Raw genomic sequence first — 20,112 nt, forward strand, 5'->3', positions numbered from 1 at the left:
TATTACCAAGCTCCAGCGTCTTCTCTGTTTTTCTCTTTGATCTCTTCGGCTTTGGGCTGTTGGTCGGACAAAACAAGACATTTGAAGACGTCACCTGGTCTGAGTGAGACTGAGATCTACATTATCAACTATTTTGTGACAATTTATAGACAAAATAATTAGTCAGTTAACTGAGAAAATAATCATCTGATTAGTTGAAGACTAAAAACAATGATTATTTGCAATTCTGTGACTTTAGGATTGACCTATTTTGATCATCATCTTTTCAAACACATAATAAATATTTGCTGCTTCCAGGTTAAAAGTGTAAATCTCCCCTTTTAGTGTTTTTTTTTTCATTTCACTAAAACAACAAATTAATTGAAACAGTGATTTGACATCATTCACTACTTATTATTCATTCATGACATTTTATAGACCTGAAAATAATCAGTTAATCCAGATGAATTCATGATGGACTGCCTGTTTGTAGCAGCCACATTATCATGATTATTATTATCACTAGTTGTCTCTGTCCAAGTTTAGTTCTCATGTCCAACATTATGTCCATAAACTGCTTATTTCTTTCAGTTCGACCTTCAGTCCAAAACCCACAAGATCAGACTTACACAACCATTAAGATTTCCACAGAGACAGTGAAATTTCCCAGCTTCGGCTCGGTCCGTGAAGTAGATAAAAACTTGGTCAACAAGCCGCCAGTGAGGAGCTTTCAGCCCGGGGACTTCTTCTCCAGTTTGTACCGCGGATTATCTGTTCATCGTTACACAACTCGGTGTAGACCGCCAGGAAGCCGTCGCTGTCGTGTTGTAGTGAGTGTCGGTTGGGGGGGTGGTGTGTGTTTTCGTTGTTGGGGGGTCAAAGAGTTTGAATGTGTGAGTTCAGACAGTGAGGAGCACGTTTCCATGTGGGCAGATTATCACCGCGTCTAACAAAAGACCCGCTCTCCTCCTCTCGCCTCCTGCTCGGTTTCCTCTCCGCTTCTTTCTCTTCGGGACTCGGGTTTCGATCCGAGGCTTGAGTTTGATGTGTGCTGTCCGAGTTTGCGTCTGATATTCGGTCTTTGTGACCCGGTTTCCCTCCTTTTTTTTCCCCCCGTCAGAGTTCGGCCGGTGGAAGCGGAGCTGAGAGATGCCGCTTCTCCACAGAAAAGCGTTCATCCGACAGAGACCTCCGGCGGACCTGCGGCCGGACGAGGAGGTCTTCCTCTGTAAAATCACCCACGAAATCTTCAGGACCTACGAGTAAGTAGCTCCCGGGTCACCTGTGTCAGCTGTGGTTCCGGTTAAAGAGCCGTTGGAGCCGGCGGAGTGAAGTTTGAATGATGTCCTGACTGACAGTTGGTCCGCTGGCAAACTTCCAGACAAGATAAACAAAAGCCAACTTTGTTCTGGAGGAAAAGTAAAACTTCTGCCGGTTCACGAACACGTCGAAGTCTCCCTCCAAAGGTAGCAGAGCAGGGGTAAAACACCTGGCGGGTGTTGGGGGTGGTCTCTACTGTTCGGGGCAGGTGTAACGTTAAGTCAGCTAGCTAAGTGAGCTAGCTAAGTGAGCTAAAGTGGATTAGCGGCTAGCCGGTGGTTAGCTCTGCGGGTGTTAGCCGTTAGCTCGGTAGGATCAGGCCTGCTGTCAGTCTATACTGTTAAGCACACCTGCTCAGGTGCGCTTAAAGGGCAGTTACACCTGTTTTAACCGCGCAGAGAGAGTTGAGGAGAGTTTGGTCAGAGTTAAACGTCAGAGAGGAAGTGATTAGTTTGTGACGTGAATAAAACCACAACATGAGGCACTGATCAGCTGTTCCTCTGAGACTGAAGCTCCTTTAACCTGAAATCAGTCAGGACACAAAATTGCATCAGGGTGAAAAATAAGCAAATATTTTTCACTGTGTATGTGGAAAAATTTAAGTATCAAAAAAAATAATATAAAAAAAAACAAACAAAATTAAAAGGAAAACAACATGAAACTGAAACAACAACATCAAAGTGTGGAAACCAAGTGTTGTGTACTGTTCCTCTGTTGAATTTATCCAGATGGAGACATGTACGTCGGCCTGAGAGCTCAACGCACGGCAACTTAAGAAAACACGTTCAAATAGACAAACACACAAACAACTTCATCTTCATCAGTTCGACAACACGTGCGAAATACTGACAACATAATGGAAGTGTTTCCAGGGGACACTAAAAATTGATGAACCTGACTGGGACTTTTTGTTGTTCAATGCCCAACTGCGACTTTTGAAGTTAAAAGTGTTGAATAACTAGTGAGTCCAGCAGCTTCATCACTTTTTTCTTTTTTTTTTTTTTCTTTTTTTATATTATTTTTTTAAATACTTAAATTTTTAGAGTTTTCTAAATAAAAACAGGTGAGAGTCTCAGTTTTAGAGGCTTGAAACGCTGGAGTCGACTGGACAGAGGAGGAAAGTTGACTTTATTCTGTATTTTCATTTGCAGTAATGTTTGTTTTCTTGTCATTTCAGTTTTTAGTGTTTTCAGAATCGCAACCTGAGAAATGTGTTGAAAAGTGCTGTTAAATCACCTTTTTAAAAACGCTGTGACACTGAGGCGACGTTCACACTGCTTCATTTTTGTTATAAAACATCACTTTTCCTACGTTTCCTCCTCTGTCCAGTCGACTCCAGCGTTTCAAGCCTCTAAAACTGAGACTTTCACCTGTTTTTATTTAGAAAACTCTGGGGTTGTGTTTTATTTTGAAAACTCTGGGGTTGTGTTGTAGTCTGGACGGAGAGAAACTGAGACTGAAATTGTGATGTCACACCCACGGTCTCTCCTGATTGGCTCTCGTCAGCCTGGACTACCAGTGGTGAATACAGCATGATGATGAATGACAGTGTTACTGACCTTGTTGTCTTTGTTAGCAGCTGTTGTTCACTTACATTCTCTATTGTAACGCTATAACTGTCTTTGTTGTTCCTCGTTCAGAGGATTTTTTGCAACTAATCAACTGCAGAGTAGACAATTTACTTCCTGTTTACACCGGCTCGCACATGCTCAGTGTAGTTGACTGGTCATTTATGTGTTTTCAGGTGTAAGTCTGAACGGAGCTGGATTTTGCTTGAAAACGCTGTTTTAAAATGAAAGTGTAGACGTAGCCTGAATGTAAAATGAATACAGGAGACACACACACTTGGTCCACGGCTGAGCCTGACGTAACCGTGTTTCTTCCTCCTCCTCCACAGTGAGTTCTTCGAGAGGACCATCCTGTGTAACAGTCTGGTGTGGAGCTGTGCTCTGACGGGTCGAGCGGGCCTCACTTACCTGGAGGCGGTGGAGAGTGAGCGGCGGGCGAAGCAGAGTCTCCAGAGCTTCCCTCAGTCTCTGGTGGTGCCTCTGCTCCACCTGGCTGCTCTGAGCCGACGCTGCAGACTGACGGAGCTCTGCGAGGACGTCTACACCTTCGTCAAGGACCGATTCTTCCCTGGAGAGACGGTCGACGTCGCAGGACGCAACGGAGCCAGGTAGTGAGGGGAGGGGTCTGTCAGGATCGTCACACTGAGCTCTGCTTATTAAATCACCACTTAACGTCTTCTCAGTCATGACTTGGTTTAATCTAAACACACAGACTCAATATGATTTTAGATCTGAATATATCAGAGTCCTGACTGAGTCTGACCTGAACCCTCAGACCTGAACCACATGTTCAGCTGCTAAAGTGCTCTGAGGAAACGGACAGAGTGGGAGTCAGGTGTGTTGACGTGTCATAAGAACACAGTGTGTGTGTGTGTGTGTGTGTGTGTGTGTGTGTGTGTGTGTGTGTGTGTGTGTGTGTGTAGACATATGTGTGAGATCCTGCAGGTTAATTCGCCTCATTCCAGCGCTAACGGCCACACCAGGCCGGCCGATGGAGACACCATCGTCATCAGTGACAGCGATGATGAGGGCAAGGCCTTCCAGAGTCCCACATCACAGGTCAACGGGTCAGTAGGTCAAAGGTCAAGGGGTTCTGGTGAAGGAAAAGAGATTAAAGCCTGCAGTGTTCTGAGCAGGTTGCACATGTCCAAGGTCACATGTCACATAAGTGTGTGTGTGTGTGTGTGTGTCAGCAGGAAGAAGAAGAAGCCTCTGAGTCCGTCAGTGTTTAAATACACAGTGAGGATGATGAAGGATGAACACAGCGAGCCGTTCACTGTCAAAGCCAATCAGATCAGGTGAGGAGCTCTACCTCTTAGAGGAAAGCTTGCAAGACTTTTAATGTGAAAGTTCTGGAGGAAGTGTTAAGTTTCACTCACCTTAATGCTGAATCAGTGAATTTCTGAGGACAAGATGATGACGTAGAGGAAGTTCAGAGTTTGCAGTAACTGGGAAAATAAGAAATAAAAATCTCTTTTTGTGAAGTATGTTTTATTGAATAAGAATTGCATGATGTAGAAAAACAGTCTACATTTTCATTAGGGGGAAAAAAATACAACAAACATGAATAAACATAATTTAGAAGGAGCTATTTTTAGGTTTTAGCTATATCTACATAGCTAACATTAGCATTAGCATCTGTTTACTGACCAGTCTAGAAGAAATGTTGTGAGTTCAGCATCAAACTTCATTCCTTTACTCACCAACAGCTGTTTCAGGAGGTGGAAAGAAGAACCAATGCTTAGCTTCTTTTTCTGTAATTTGCTGTTCTATTGTTTTTCTTCTGCTGACGTTAGCGTGCTAACCGCTTAGCCTTGCCCCGGTTCGATTGTCTAATTGCTTTCTGATACTAAGTCACTTTATCGTCCAGTCTGGCCTGAAGAAGTAGCTGCTCAGAGGACGTATTATAACCTCTGGTCTTGGATGAAGCTCGGAAGAAAACAAATACAAAAATCCCCATTAATATAACGTGAGGTTTGTTTGTTTGTTTGTTCAGTCGTAGGAAGACGACTCTGTCCAAAGAGCGACTGAAGCTGCTCTTCAAACAGCACTGTGAACCTCAGAATGGGACCATCGCACTCAAGGTGAGAACAACAAAAATAACCCACAACACCGTGATGACCTCATTTATCATATTAACCAGATCCCCTCTGTGTGTATTTGTTTACTTGGTTGTTTATTTGCATCATATCAAAAAGAAGAAATGATGACAAGTGAAAACACAAAGTGATATTCAGTCATTCAAGAGAGATGTGCAGACAATCATCTCCTGCTCTGGAAGAGTCAGATTGACGCGGTGTGACGTCAGTATTCATGTGTTCATCTGTTTCTGAATTCCACAATAGAAACTCTCCTTTCATCATCAGGAGCCGAGTTCACAGATGTGTCGGACTGGTCTGTCGTGTCGGTCCAGATCAGTCTGATGTTAGTCACTGTTTCACAAAAATAAAGACTGACTCATTTTAAGAGGAAAAACATTAGACACCTTACCCCCAGGCTAAGTCGGGTTTAAGACCAATGTTGCCATGGTAACAATCAGTTATACCTGCACTGACCAGTATCATCCAACAACAGAAAACATGGGTTATGATTTGTAGTTTGCTAACATTGTTATGTAGAGATCAGAGAAGATTCTTCCAAAAGACATTTTCTCCTGGGGTAAATAGAGCTGAGCGGTTGGATGTGGTTCCTCATTCGGCCATTTTTTATTTTGGGGAAAAAAGTCTTAATTTACCCAGAATTCATTGTACCACAGTCAACCTTAAACTAATCAGAAACTAAACTGCTTTGTGCAACAGATGAACTCAGACATAAACAGTCAGACTTCAGACGGACGAAGAGTCAAAGTCTGTCTGTGAAACCGGCTCCTGAAGTTGTTGGAGATGCAGCTGACGGCTGGTTCTGTACTGACTGGAGCTAAATGTACAAACGATCATCAGTGTTGGTGAAATAATGTTAAACAGAACCACCTGATGTGTGTTGATCTGATCCTGTGTTGTCGTCTACACTTGGTTAATGACGCCTCTTTGTGCTTCAGCCCTCCACAGTGATGAAGTACCAACTGTCTGAACAGACCTTCTCTCAGTTCTTCCCCGATGAGCCCCCCCTGTTCCCCTTCAGCCCCCCCCCTAAAGGGCGTGGCTCACCTGGTCAGGTGAGAGCGACGGCTGTGATTTAATGACTGTCCCAAATCCATACCACATTCCAAATGTCTCAGGATAGTGTTTAATCAGTCAGTACATGAAGATGTCAACATGGTTTACTGCTGTATCCTGACAGGAAGTGACATGACACGTATGACATCATCAAACTGAGAGTGTCTGTTTAAAGTTCCATATAAGTTTTATTTTGTTGATCCATCAGAAGATATAAAAACCATCTCAGTGTAGTTTTACATCTCCTCTCTCAGACATCTCTTCTCTCTGGAGCTCTAGTAGCAACAGGTGGGCGAGCCAATCAGAAGAGAGGAGGCTCTGAGCCTCTCTTCTGATTGGCTGACTGCTTTCTGACTGATCCAATAAAAATACAGCCAAATCCTGCAAGGTTTGGATGGTGGGTCCAGGTGGGCGGGGCTTGGTGACTGCTTTGTTGTGACATCACAAAGTTCCAGAAGTCCTGACGGCTGGTTTTAAGGCTCAGTTTCTGAATACAGGCTGTGTGCATTTCTCTGTGGACTGAGGCTTTGATACTTTCACAGTATTAATATAGAAGCTAGAGCTGATCTATAATCACACTACACATGGACACAGACCTTTACACTGGAGGAGCTTTAAATGTTTTCCAGCTGGGATCAGTGTCCATCAACAGCCTGTGTCAAATCTGAAGCTGCTTTTACTGAACTTTATTTAGTTAGTGTGAAGTGAGCAGCAGACAGGATGACCTTTGACCTCCTTGCTATTGTCTTGTAGTGCAGAAGTACAAAACTTAAGAGGTCAAAACATTTGCTGCATGAACAACAGCTTTATTATCAGAGCAGCTGTGAAGGTTTCAACCTTCACAGCTGCTCTGATAATAAAGTCGTTCCCTCCTCCTGCTCTTCTTCTGTGGTACATAAAGAAGACACTGTTCAATTTGAGCTTTTCTGTATCAGTTCACTTCCCTGTAACTAGCTACCACATCCACACTGACACACTCGTCCTTACTCTCTCACTTTTTGACGGTGAGATGTTCAGATGGATCATGTGAACCTCTTATCTGTGAGTTCAGTTCAGAGCTGGAGTCGGGGTGTGGTTAGTCTAGCTTATCATGAGCACAGGACGCATGTGAAGCTAACAGCTAACCTGGCTCTGTCTGAAGCTGAATAATGTACCAACCAGCACCTTTTTTAAAGGTCACTGATTAATGAGCTGCGTCTTGTTTGTTCTGTTCATAAACACAGATGTAAAAAACAAACTGGGCGACCTGATATCTCAGTGTTTGGGGCACAGATCCCAGAACAGCCAGTCTCTGGTTCAACTCTTTGCTTGATGTCATCCCCTTCTCTCTGTCCCTCAACTTCCTGTCTCTCTACACTGTCCTTTCAAATTAAAGCATAAAATGCCCAAAAATAACTTTAAAAAACTGAAACTCTGGCTTTCATTTTAATGATTTAGTAATAAGTAATAAAGAAGATTTAATGAAGTTTCTGGAGGAGAAATGTTTAAGCCATAAATGTGGTGTGATCAGTAAAACGTTTGATATCTGATTATCGCTGAGGACTGAAGCGCGTCATGTGTTCAGGCGGGTTCGTCGTTGCTGAAGGCGGCGGAGGAGAAGCTGAAGCTGCTGCAGCAGAGGGAGGAGATGTCGGCTGCAGCTCAGGACAAAGCTCGACTGAAGAAGGAGAAGGAGGAGGCGCAGGAGGCCAAGAGGAGGGAGAGGGAGGACAAGGAGAAGATGAAGGAGGAGCAGAGGAGGAAGTTTGAGGAGGAGAAGCAGAGGAGGAGGGAGGAGAAGGAGCGCAGGAAGCGGGAGAAGGAGAGGGTGAGTTTTCGGATCTTTCTTCTTCTGTCCCTAAAATAAAATCTGTCCGTTCAGACGTTGAGACTTTTTCTTTTTTGTGACTCAAATTTACAGGAACGAGAGAAACTGAAGGAGGAGAAGAAGAAATACGCTGAACGACTGAAACTGTGGAACAAACCCAGAGAAGACATGGAGTGTGAAGACCTGAAGGTCAGTGAACGCACCGCCTGTAAACTCACACAGGACTGGGACCATAACCGATCAGGGATCAATAAATCTATTCAGTACTGATGAAAACTAATGTAGGAGGATTTTTCAGTCGACCATAGAAACTGCAAACATCATGTAGCCATGGTAACAAAACATGGAAACTTTGACTGTTTTAAACAGTGTGAATCAAAGCATAATAATAAAATAAGTAATTGAAAGCCAAGTAAGGGCAAAGAAGTAATAATGAAAATACTAAATATATTCAGTTATATTTTATTTATATCGTTTCTCAGGATTCAAAACTTATATCAAATTCATAATTTCATGTTTTCATTAAAAATTCAAATATTGAGATCAATCTATTGAATTATTAGTCACTGATAAGTTTCGCAGCCCCAGACACAAACTGTGAATCCAGACAATCATATCCCTAAGTGTTCATTGCTTTGTGTGTGTTGGTTCTTCCAGGATCTGCCCAGTCCGGTTCCAGTGAGAACCCGTCTTCCAGCAGAGCTCTTTGGAGAAGCTCTGATGGTTCTGGAGTTCTTGCGGGCCTTCGGCGAGGTCTTCGACCTGAAGGACGAGTTCCCTGATGGAATCTCTCTGGGTGAGAATGACATCTCTTGAAACTCCTCTGGGACAAACTGGACCAGAACACTGTGGTACAGCATAGGGTTCTCTTCTTACTCAGGTGCTGTGGTTCTGGTCCTGTGCCAGTGTGAGGAACAGGAAGTGTAGATGGATCCATTAGAGATACCAGGGGTTCTAGCAGAGGTCCTGTAGGTCATTGTTATCTTTATTAAACAAATGTTCTAAAGGGTTGGTTGATTTCAACATGGGTTCTAATGGAGATTTTACAGGTGTACTTTGTTCTATTTGAGTTTCTCTTGGTTCTCATGGTTCTGATGTCCAGCTGCTTCTTGTAATTTTGAGTTTGTTCCATTAAGAGGTTCTGCAGGTTTTTATTAAACAAGTTTGAAATAAAGATTCAGGAAGTTCAGTGTTTTCTCACAGAGGTTCTAAAGGAGGTTCAGTAAGGTTCTGTAGGTTCCACTGGTCATAGTAACGTGAATAGATCCGGTTTGGAACAGGACTGAGGTGAAGCGGCTTCTAACAGATTCTTCTTGGTTCTAACAGATGTTCTCTTAGGTTGTTTGTTCTAACAGCTGTTGTGTTTGCTGTAACGGATGTTCTGTCTCTCCACAGAGGTTCTAGAGGAGGCTCTGGTGGGTTCTGATCCTGAAGGTCCTCTGTGCGAGCTGCTGTTCTTCTTCCTGTCGGCCATCTTTCAGGCTCTGGACGAGGAGCAGGAGGAGGTGGCCAAAGACCAGGCTGAAGGTCAGAGACAGAGAGACGGCGTGTGTTTCATGGTCCTAACTCTAAACCTGAACCTGATTCTAACCTGAACCTTCAAACAGTTGTAACGTTAGCACCTCCGGGTGAAGGGAAGCTAACGTTAGCACCTCCGGGTGAAGGGAGGCCAACGTTAGCACCTCCGGGTGAAGGGAGGCCAACGTTAGCACCTCCGGGTGAAGGGAAGCTAACGTTAGCACCTCCGGGTGAAGGGAGGCCAACGTTAGCACCTCCGGGTGAAGGGAGGCTAACGTTAGCACCTCCGGGTGAAGGGAGGCTAACGTTAGCACCTCCGGGTGAAGGGAAGCTAACGTTAGCTGACTACCTGAACCAATAGAAAACGAATGTTTTCTGTATCTTTACATCGGGCTGTGACGTGTCGTGACCTGTGGAGCCAGTGCTCAGAAATATTAGCGTCCGTCCCTGTTTCCTGTGGCCTTTATAAAATGAGGTGTATAATGTGTATTAATGTGTGTGTGTGTTGTGTACAGACCTGTCCGAGGCCCTGGACGACGACTCTGATCCCACCCAGTCGGCTCTGAGCGCCGTCGCCTCATTGGCCGCGGCGTGGCCTCAGCTGCATCAGGGCTGCGGCCTGAAGCAGCTGGACCTGGACAGCTGCACGCTGTCCGAGATCCTGCGGCTGCACATCCTGGCGTCCGGCGCGGACTGTAACCACGGCAACGCCAAGCTCCGCTACCAGAAGCAGGGCGGGTTCACTCTGATGGACGACCCGTGCGTCGAGCTGCGATTGGCCGAGCCGGCGCTGCTGAAGAGGCTGTCGTGCACGGCGGTGTACGACCTGACACCAGGTCAGCAATCAACCAATCAACCAATTTATTGATCAGTTATTGATGTGTGCAGGGGAGAAGCTGAGGATCCTGCAGGCTCTGGATGTGTATTGATCAGTTATTGATCAGTTATTGATGTGTGCAGGGGAGAAGCTGAGGATCCTGCAGGCTCTGGTGGGGAAACTCCTGACGTTGGCGTCCAGCAGAGATGTGATTGAAGACTGTGTGGAGGAGCAGAGAGGAGCCAGACAGGAGCTGAGGGAGATCAGAGCTGAACAACACCGCAGAGAGAGAGAGGAGGCTGCACACAGGTACACACACACACACACACACACACCGGTACACACACACACACACAGGTACACACACACACACACACACACACACACACACACACACACAGGTACACACACACACACACACAGGTCATATTGAAGTTCAGATCTTCCTGACGTGTCCTTCTCCTCTTCTTCTTCAGGGTTCGCCTTCGTAAAGAGGAGAAGCTGAGGGAGCAGGAGCAGAGGCTGAAGGAGAGGGAGGAGAAACTGAAGGAACAGGAGGAGAAACTGAAGGAGCAGGAGGCGAAGGGAGGACACCAAACAAACAGGTAGAGGAACGAGAAACGCTGTGATGCTGATGAACGTTCAGAAAGGAAACGTCCAGTGTGAGGATGTTCACATGTTTGTGTCTGCAGGGAGACTCAACAACACGCTGAGGAAGACGAGGAGCACAACTCTTCCTCCAACAAGAAGAAGATGAAAGGTGCTTCACGTTAAATCATTCCTCGATTGTTTTCTACGGAGGCCCGGACGGGTCAACACAACACTCAGTTTTCATTCTTCTCTCCGTTCTGCTGACTCATGACTCTGTCCTCTCTCCTCCAGCTAAAGTCAACCAGAAAGAAAAACAGCAGCAGCAACAGACGACCTCTGACCCCAAACCCCAGTCCTGCCCCCCCACCGGCCTGACGGCAGAGGAGCTGGAGAAAGAGCAGGAGAAGGTCAGAAACACAGAGGTTACATCTGATTATCACCACGGGACAAATCAATGAGCCAATCGATAAACAGATTGTTGTTTAGAGGTGAGACCTTCACCACTGGAGGGGACATTGATTCCCCTCTCTTCTTCTCCCTCAGACTCTCTGAGCACCTGTCAGTCAGGTGTTTGTAGGTGTCTTGAGAGTGTTAACATGTGCAGCGGTATCTGCTAACGATCAGGTGTCTGGAGCATCTCGCTCATGTGTCCAGTGCTCTGATAGAAACCTGGAAACACCTGATCCTGGTTTCTGATCTCTGCTGCTGCAGAATAAACTGATGATCAGAGGAAACAGCTGGGGTCGTTTACACAGGGAGACGTCCACGTTAACATCATGTCCCCAGGACCCTCGTGCTCAGGTAGAGGAGTACTGAGGGGCCGTCACATTGTGGGAGCGTCGGTCTCGGACACACACTGGTTCGAGGTCAGACAGGTGTGGAGGGAGCAGCTTTCTGAAGCTAACAACCTCCCGACACGCAGCTAGGTCCGAGTTTAAATCCTGCTTTAGTGTGGAGTTCCTATTTACACACAAAGACAAACCACAGAGCAGGAGCATGGTAGAAGCAGTCAGCGTGTGGTCTGATCGCCCCGTTCGCCTCCACCCGCAGGTTCGAGAGCTGCAGGAGCGGATCCAGAAGGCGGCGGCCTGCACCTGTCTGCTGCCCCTGGGCCGAGACCGGCTGTACCGCCGATACTGGCTCCTCCCCTCGGCCTCCGCTCTGTTTGTGGAGGACGACTGCTTCGGCCTGACGGAGGACATGCTGCAGCCACAACCGAAACCTGCACACGTCACAACAACCAAGATGGAGGACGAGGAGGTCGTCAAGGACGAGCCAGCGGAGGGAAGGTGGGTCACAGTTTTATTGTGGTTCTGTTTCTCAGCTCCTGCGTCCAGAGAACTCTTAATCACATCAAACTTTCCTCCTGTGCAGCACTGGCTCAAGCCCCGCCCCCCTCCACACCTGTGGCCCGCCAGTCAACCGTCCCAACCAATGGTCTTTCTACAGCTCAGTGGAAGAGGTGGATCAGCTGATCGAGGCTCTGAACCCTCGAGGTCACAGAGAGAGCGGCCTGAAGGAGGCGCTGCTGCAGGAGAGAGAGAGGCTGCAACAGCTGCTGCAGAAGTGTGACAGCAGCAAATACAGACACACAGGTAGATACACACACACACACACACACACACACAGGTATCACTGTGACCTTTGGCACACCTGTAATCACACACACCTGTCCTGTTTGTCCAGATGATCCGGAGTTGTCCCAATCCGTCCCAGAATGCATTGCTGCAGCTGAGACTTTTATGGAGGTCAGACTGAGAGACCTGCTGCTGGACATCGAGGACCGCATCCACCAGGGAACTCTGGGAACTCTGAAGGTATGCACGCACCTGCTGATGATCACACAGTCGGATGCAGCAGGTGACCTCCGATTCACCTGTCTGTCTCTCTCTCTCTCTCTCTCTCTCTCTCCCTCTCCCTCTGTCTCTGTCTCTCCCTCTCCCTCTGTGCCCAGGTGATGGACAGACAGGTGTGGCGCTCTGCGTTGGAAGCAGGAAACTACGAGCTGCTGTGTTCTGACAGAGAGAGCGGAGGGATGAACGGACGAGTGGAGGCCATGGAGGTGGAGTCGAACCACCTGAGAGCCAGAGACAGGTACGGACACTTATCAAGACTTCACAGCGATTATGACACAATTTCAACAGAATTTCACACAAATGGTTCGTGTTTCGTTTTGACTTCGAACACAACAAAACATCGTCGCACGTCGTCTGTGAGGTTCAGTTACTGAGCTGAGAACCAACACGTCAGATACTGAAGGATCTGATTCTGTTTCCAGATCAGATCCCTGACAACAAACTGCAGCCTGAGTCTGGACCTGATTTTATAACCAGGATGTCATCTGACAAAGTGTGTGTGTGTGTGTGTGTGTGTGTGTGTCTGTGTGTCTGTGTGTGTGTGTGTGTGTGTCTGTGTGTGTCTCAGACTCCAGGAGCTGAGGTCGGACGGCGTGGCGGCCTGTGGGACCAGCGGCAGTGGGACTCCTCAGGTTGTCAGCAGCTCAGTACGAATCCTGGCTCAGGCCCTCGTTCACATTGAGCAAGGCATCGAGAGGCGCTTCCTCAAAGCGCCGCTGGGTGAGTCTCTGCAGGCCGGGAAAGGGAGGGAAGGTGTTAACAGACCTTTTGTCACTGATTCACCCTGCTCGTCACTCTAATGGGTAACATGTCAATCAACTGCCTCCCCCCTCCCACAGGTGAAGAAGAGTCAAAGAAAGACCTGAAGACAAAGAAGAACAAGAAGAAAGACGAGGACCAGGCCAGTGATGGTACGACTTCTGTGTAACGAGATATGAAGCTCTCAGACAGAACATGAGAACCACTGCGCTCTGAAGAGCAAAGCACGACGGCAGCGCTCGGGTTCTGATGAACATCCACGCAGCGAATAGAAACGAGGCGTTCTGCCAGGCAGCGGAGTAAATTGAGAGTAGACCTGAAACTAGTGACGTGTCTCACTAGACGTTTGGGAAAACTCCGCCCTCATTGCTGTGACCCGAGCGGCGAGCGCAGTGCAAACCGTGTTCTGTCTGAGCTGCAGCGATGATCAACAACATGTCACTTTAAACTCTCGTCTCTGTGTCCGTCAGACGGCAGCGACAGCGGTCGGGTCATTAAGACGGTGTTGGAGCGGTGGAGGGAGTCTCTGCAGTCCTGCTCCAGTCTGTCTCAGGTCAGAAAACCACACCACTCACTTTTTACCTACAGTCAGGGCTCTGCTCTGATTGGCTGTGAGAAACGAGCGAATGTGCTGGTGTGTTTGGTTTTAATTGGCCTGTGAGAAAACAGATGATCAGAACAGTTTGTGTCTGCTGTGTGTTCAGGTGTTTGTTCACCTGTCCAGTCTGGAGCGGAGCGTCCTCTGGTCCCGCTCCGTCCTCAACGCTCGCTGTCGCATCTGCAGACGCAAAGGAGACGCCGACAACATGCTGCTGTGTGACAGCTGTGACCGAGGACACCACACCCACTGCCTGAGGCCCCGCCTCAAGGTATGTACGCGCCACACCTCATCCACAGGGTAAAAGGCATTTTGGTATCCATGACAACCGTCGACAGCCACTGTTCCGTCCTCAGAGTGAGAGTTCACGCTTCACTGTTGGTGATCAGGCTGCAGTAACAACACACGGCCACCAGGGGGACACAGCGACACACTGTTGTCTGGATGGTTGTTTTACTGAAGCGGGTGATGTCATCAGTAAACACATGCTGTCTGCTCTCAGGCGGTTCCAGAGGGCGACTGGTTCTGTCCAGACTGTCGACCCAAACAGAGATCCAGCCGCGTCCCGTCCCGTCAGCGCTCCTCTATTGACGAGGAGGAGGAACAGGAGGAGGATGAAGAGGAGGAAGAGGAGGAGGAAGAGTCAGAGGAGGAAGAGGAGGAGTCAGAAGAAGAGGAGGAGTCAGAGGAGGAGGAGGAGGAAGAAGTAGTCGTGAGGTGAGTGGAAATATTTCAGATCAGTCAGTCACATCAGAAAGACCATGATCAGCAGCTGCTTCTCCGCCCTCTGAATCTGTGCAGCACCAAGAGGAGCCAGGCCCCGCCCCCTAAAGGCAAGAGCCAACAGGCCACGCCCAAGAGCCAACAGGCCACACCCAAGAGCCAACAGGCCACGCCCAAGAGCCAACAGGCCACGCCCAAAAATGCCACCTCAGCAGGGAAAAACTCATCTGCCTCCAAGTCAGTATCTGTTCTGATCCCAGTTTACTGTCGCTCTGATCCCAGTTTACTGTCGCTCTGATCCCAGTTTACTCCTTTCCCATCACAGGTCCTCAGGTAAAAAGGCCACACCCCCTACATCGAAGCCCAGTGCGGCGTCCGGCGGTAAAGCTCCACCACGCTCCGGAAGTCGGAACAGCGCTCGTCTGAGCCACGAGATCCTGGCACCAAATGGCAACACCAAAACCTCACCTGGTCAGGCCGAGTCCCGCAAGAGACCGCCAACAGGTAAACAGCCAATCAACACGCTGCACTTTACTGTCAGACAGCCGGAGTTTCATACGTCACAAACTTGTGGGGAGGGGGGGCGGGGCTAAATAAATGTACTAAACTAAACATGGATCATCACCTGGTGACTGGAGGGACAGGTGTGCTGAGATCCCACACCTGCTCTCTAATCCAGCCTGGTAGAATAAAACACAGTAAACACCTGTCGACAGGTACACATTGTTCCCTGGTCCCGACACGTTTGTGTGGAACTGAACTGATGAAAAGCCGAACGTGGACTGAAGTGAAACCTGCTCCTGAGTTTCTGCAGGTGCCTCAGTACACCTGTTGATAAACCAGTAACGTCTCTCCTCTGCTCCTCCCCCAGATGCTGCTCCCCCTCCCAAACCCTCCAGACCTGTCCTCCCCCCGGCCTCCTCGTCTTCCTCCTCCTCCTCGTCTTCCTCCAGCCGACGCTCCTCTGGGAGGAACCATGGCGTCCACGAGCTGTCGGCCTGCGAACAGCTGACCGTGGAGCTCGTCCGACACGAGGACAGCTGGCCCTTCATGAAGCTGGTGTCCAGGACTCAGGTACAGACACACCTGTCGGTCTCCGTCCACCTTTTTATAATTGTATTAATCATTACATGCGACACAGAAAAAGGCACAACACGTCCACAGCACCAGGGGATTTCTACTTCGACACAAACTGAAAATGATTCTGTAATAAAGAAAAAACATGTATTAAAATGATATTAATTTAGCACAAATGGAAAGTTTTCTATTTCATGAGGTAGATAATGTTCTGATAAAGGACTCTGCTTCCTTCTGAATGGGTTCAGTTTTAATAAATATAAAGCTCGGCCTGTAATGTGACGAGTCCAAAGACAGAAGACAGATTCCTGCCAGTGTGTTAACGGAGGGAAAGTGCAGCTTACGTCAATGTTCCTCTTGAATGTCCAGAAATGATCTGAAAAGAAATCTCTTTAACTTTGTGCACTAGTGGACATCTGTGAGGAAGACGCGTTAGTTTATTATTATTTATTAGTTTGCTCCAGGTCGAGTTACATGAGAGACGGACACACAGTTAGTTTGAAATAAGCTGCGGATATTTCTATTGATTTTACTTTTACAGGAAACAGACGCAAAACAACTTTCTATAGGTGTCGACTGGATCCAGTGAAGGTTCCACAACGAGAGGAGAACCGTAAAGAACTGGACGACGCCTGATGGAACCAAATATTTGGTGCTCACAGGGATCTTCAGAAGGTCTTGGTAACTGAAAAGCTGAAAGTCTCTGTCTACCTGTGTGCAGGTGCCCGACTACTATGACATCATCAAGAAGCCGATCGCTCTCAGCACCATCAGAGAGAAGGTCAACAACTGTGAATATCAGACAGCAGGTGAGGAAACACTGTCCCAGGTCTTCAGTCCTGATCCCTCATCGTTTTTATTAATTAATTAATCTATTTATTTATTTATTTATTTATTTATTTATTTATTTTAAAGATTTCTTAATAATTTATGATCAGAATTTTATAAAAGGAAGTTCATTATAATGAAACAGTCGATCAGTCTGATACCTGCAGCAGGAACCGATGTGTGACGGTTCCTTCAGCTCGAAGTGATCCGTGTTCCCACGGCAGAACCAAATTAATTGACTGAGGAGGAAAGTCATTGATCCAAACCCAGTTCCAAAATGCCAAGAACCCAGAACCTGGAAAAAAAGATTGAATTTCAGTTCTGTTTATTGGTTCCTACTCGTCTACAAGGACGTTCATATGTATCTGCCAGGACCTGTCCACGTCCTGCAGCACACACCAACACAACAGCAGCTTCTCAGTTCATCTAGCGACAGTCTGTTGATGTGAGCAGCGTCAGGTGAGAGAGAGCACCTGCTACACTTTAACATGACACCTGACACCTGTCTGTCTCCTCAGGTGAGTTCATCTCAGACGTGGAGTTGATGTTCTCCAACTGTCTTCAGTACAACCCTCGTCACACTAACGAGGCCAAGGCCGGTCACCGCCTGCAGCAGTTCTTCCACTCGGAGCTCGGCAGACTCGGCCTATCGGAGCGCGGCTCCGCCCCGCCTGCCAAGCGCACCCGACACTGAACCAAACGCACCCTCCGACCTCACCGCCGTCCACTCTGCTGCATATTGATTGGTCCAGGGGCCGGAAGTGGGCGGGATGTAGAAGATGTGATTGTTTCCCTCCTGATGGACAGACTCGGCGTCGATAATAATCCAGGGTCGCTCCTTCGTGACCTCTGACCCCAGAGAGCGTCGGCCACAGCGGTCTGAACCGACAGTGTGTCGTTCACAAAAACACACAAATCAAAGTGTTTCCAGCTGTTTGTAAAGAGACGGCAGGGGTCAAAGGTCATGAAGTTCAGCATGAAAAGGAACCAAACATTAAATTAATGTTAAACCAGTTAAAGTTACTCAGAGGTAAAACTCTGGAGTCTGAGTTTGTTTTGAATCAGACTGTTATCGCCATTATGTTTGGAGGCTCCGCCCTCTCACCTGCTCGCCTCATCGGGAGCTTCACTCTCAAAAAAACCACAACAAACAAACCTGGAAAAAAGTTGCAGCTACTGTGAGTTCATAAACCCGTAGAGAAGTCGTGGCGTAGATTTCCTCCGACCTGCTGACGTTCAGGGCATTTATCTCCCGTCTGTGTGGACGGACGGCGACATGTAGCACAGACACATTCCTGTAGAGACGTAGAGTCCCAGCTGATGTCTCCTTTCATCCAGAGAAGCAAAAACCACTAAAGAAACTTCAGCTTTGCACTGACAATAAAAAAAAAAAAAGATGAAATCAGGCCGTTTGTTTGCTCAGGGACGAAATTTTTGATTTGAATGATGAATATTTTGTAACAGTGCAGCTGGTTTTCACTGAAGCAGAGCGGCCGCGGCGGCTGCAGCGGCGCGAGGCTCGTTATCACGTCTGTACGGAAGCCCGAGGCTGCCAAACTTAAAATGAACTCAACAAATTGAGATGTGATGTGTGACAAACAATTTAGTTTTAAAATCCAAGGATCATGTTTAAAAAGGCTGGAAAACACATTCAGATTAAATCTTCACTGATAAAAGACGTTGCTGATATTAATGAAATAAACTTGTTGTTTTAAATTGGCAGAAGATTGAAATGTCAATGAAAAAAAGATGAAAAGAAATTATCTAAAATTGAGACAAAATTAAAATGTGAAAGTCCAGTTTTCCTGTCGTGAACATTTGAAACTGAAACTTTACTTTTAGTTTCTGAAAATTTATTTGATTTTGGATTTATTCATTTATTTTATTTTTTTTTCACGTTTTTGACCTTCATCAGATGAAATTCATGAATTCTACGTCACGTTTGTCTGAGGTTTATTTTTCTGAAGAGACTGAACTTGAAAATGAAAATTGGATTTTTAAAAGTCTGTCACACAGTTTGAGTTTATTTTTAATTTTGGCAGCTGCTGGTTGATCTTTTATCTTCAGATATCAAGCACACACACACACACACACACACACACACACACACACACACACACACACACACACACAGCTCCCCTCAGTCTGATCTCCCAGTTTGAGACGTGATCAACATTTAATTAAACTAATGATCTTGAGAAAACTGTTTAAAAAATTTAAAAAACCACAGAAGAAGATCAGCGAGTTGTGACGTACACTCAGTGTCCACTTTATTAGGTACACCTGTACAGTCTAATACAGCCATGTTAGTTCTGTCGTCTGTGCTGCACTGGATTATATTCAGAGGTGTTCCTAATATTCTGACTCTCATATGAAAACAGGAAGTGTGACATCACCTGACGACGTGACGAGCTGTGTGCACGTGTTGTCGTACAGGTGCAGCTCATAACGTGGACACTGTTTCAGATATGAAAATGTGAATGAGTCTGAAATGTTTAAAAGCAGCAGAACAAACGAGCTCCGTCACTTCAACACCTGGTTTAATGAGAACGAGCCTTAAAGGAACAGTTCCGCATTTCACCGTCTCTGTGTTCAGAGTCGAAACGTGATTCATCAGTTACTAAACTGAAAACAACCTCCAGCTGTTCGGATCATTTAGCTTAGTTTAGCTTAGCATAAAGACTGGAAGCACCTAAACCAAACTCTGACTTGAGAACACAGAAAGGAGAACGTCTGGAAATGTGGGACTGTTCCTTTAAGAACCTGAGCTGCTGTGGCCTCTGTGGACTTGTAGTTTTTCTGTTTTGACTACTGCGACTTTTCCTGCTTTAGACTGTTTGTTTGAGTTTGGCTGCATTCTCCAGTCGTTTTTCCTCCTGTGTGTGTGTGTGTGTGTGTGTGTGTGTGTCTGAGTGAGTGAGTGTGTGTGTGTGTGTGTGTGTGTCTGAGTGAGTGAGTGTGTGTGTGTGTGTGTGTGTCTGAGTGAGTGTGTGTGCGTGTGTGTGTGTGTGTCTGAGTGAGTGAGAGTGTGTGTGTGTGTGTGTGTGTGTGTGTGTCTGAGTGAGTGAGTGTGTGTGTGTGTGTGTGGGAGGGGGTCAGCTGTAGATACTACACTGGAGCTGCTGCAGCCCCCCCTCCTCCCCCTCCCCTGTGTATTTATTTAGTTCAAGTCTCTGCATTGTCTTTATTTATGACTGATAGACGCTCTCCGCCTCCTGACGCTCTCTAACCTGTTTGTTGTTCTAATGTAAAAATAAATTGACTTTTTATAACCAGCTGCTGCCTGATGATTTGTTCTCTCACTGCAACAGCTTCATCTTCACATCTCACATGAATAAACACAGTCACTTTTTATTCCTCCACGCCGCCGCTGACAGGCAGAGCCGGACGCCATGTTGTCTTCAGGTCTCAGTAACACCTTGAGGGAACTTCTTCTGTTTTGACCCAAACATTCACCTGGACTCAAAGATGAACTGATTAGATTTTGGTGGTCAAAGGTCAAAGGTCACTGTGACT

At 46.8% G+C, this 20,112-nt stretch overlaps 1 protein-coding gene across 2 annotated transcripts; it reads left to right on the forward strand.

Moving 5' to 3' along the window:
- Positions 1 to 300: 300 nt before the first annotated feature.
- Positions 301 to 19,534, forward strand: baz1a (bromodomain adjacent to zinc finger domain, 1A). 2 transcript variants are annotated; one of them, XM_056393649.1, is made up of 30 exons: positions 301 to 809; positions 1,100 to 1,241; positions 3,197 to 3,475; positions 3,791 to 3,934; positions 4,061 to 4,165; positions 4,864 to 4,951; positions 5,905 to 6,021; positions 7,587 to 7,829; positions 7,923 to 8,018; positions 8,487 to 8,625; positions 9,225 to 9,356; positions 9,863 to 10,183; positions 10,308 to 10,473; positions 10,641 to 10,769; positions 10,857 to 10,924; positions 11,047 to 11,162; positions 11,806 to 12,044; positions 12,130 to 12,350; positions 12,442 to 12,572; positions 12,710 to 12,849; positions 13,180 to 13,331; positions 13,451 to 13,522; positions 13,841 to 13,923; positions 14,075 to 14,239; positions 14,471 to 14,685; positions 14,770 to 14,928; positions 15,017 to 15,195; positions 15,563 to 15,765; positions 16,490 to 16,577; positions 17,115 to 19,534. In XM_056393649.1, exons 2-30 carry the CDS (start codon positions 1,129 to 1,131, stop codon positions 17,288 to 17,290), a joined length of 4,479 nt encoding a protein of 1,492 aa, XP_056249624.1. In that variant the 5' UTR covers positions 301 to 809; positions 1,100 to 1,128; the 3' UTR covers positions 17,291 to 19,534. The 2 variants fall into 2 exon arrangements, with proteins under 2 accessions (XP_056249624.1, XP_056249625.1); XM_056393650.1 differs by having other exon boundaries at positions 4,064 to 4,165.
- Positions 19,535 to 20,112: the final 578 nt, after the last annotated feature.

This window comes from Seriola aureovittata, chromosome 13, assembly GCF_021018895.1.
Source record: "Seriola aureovittata isolate HTS-2021-v1 ecotype China chromosome 13, ASM2101889v1, whole genome shotgun sequence".
Taxonomy (NCBI): domain Eukaryota; kingdom Metazoa; phylum Chordata; class Actinopteri; order Carangiformes; family Carangidae; genus Seriola; species Seriola aureovittata.

What these genes read in the sequence shown, in the direction of transcription:
- baz1a (XM_056393649.1), top strand. Translation starts at nt 1,129, where the DNA reads ATGCCGCTTCTCCACAGAAAAGCGTTCATCCGACAGAGACCTCCGGCG. An exon ending in CCCACATCACAGGTCAACGG is followed by an intron (nt 3,935 to 4,060) that starts GTCAGTAGGTCA and finishes TGTGTGTGTCAG; the next exon opens with CAGGAAGAAGAAGAAGCCTC. An exon ending in GACGAGCCAGCGGAGGGAAG is followed by an intron (nt 12,045 to 12,129) that starts GTGGGTCACAGT and finishes CCTCCTGTGCAG; the next exon opens with CACTGGCTCAAGCCCCGCCC.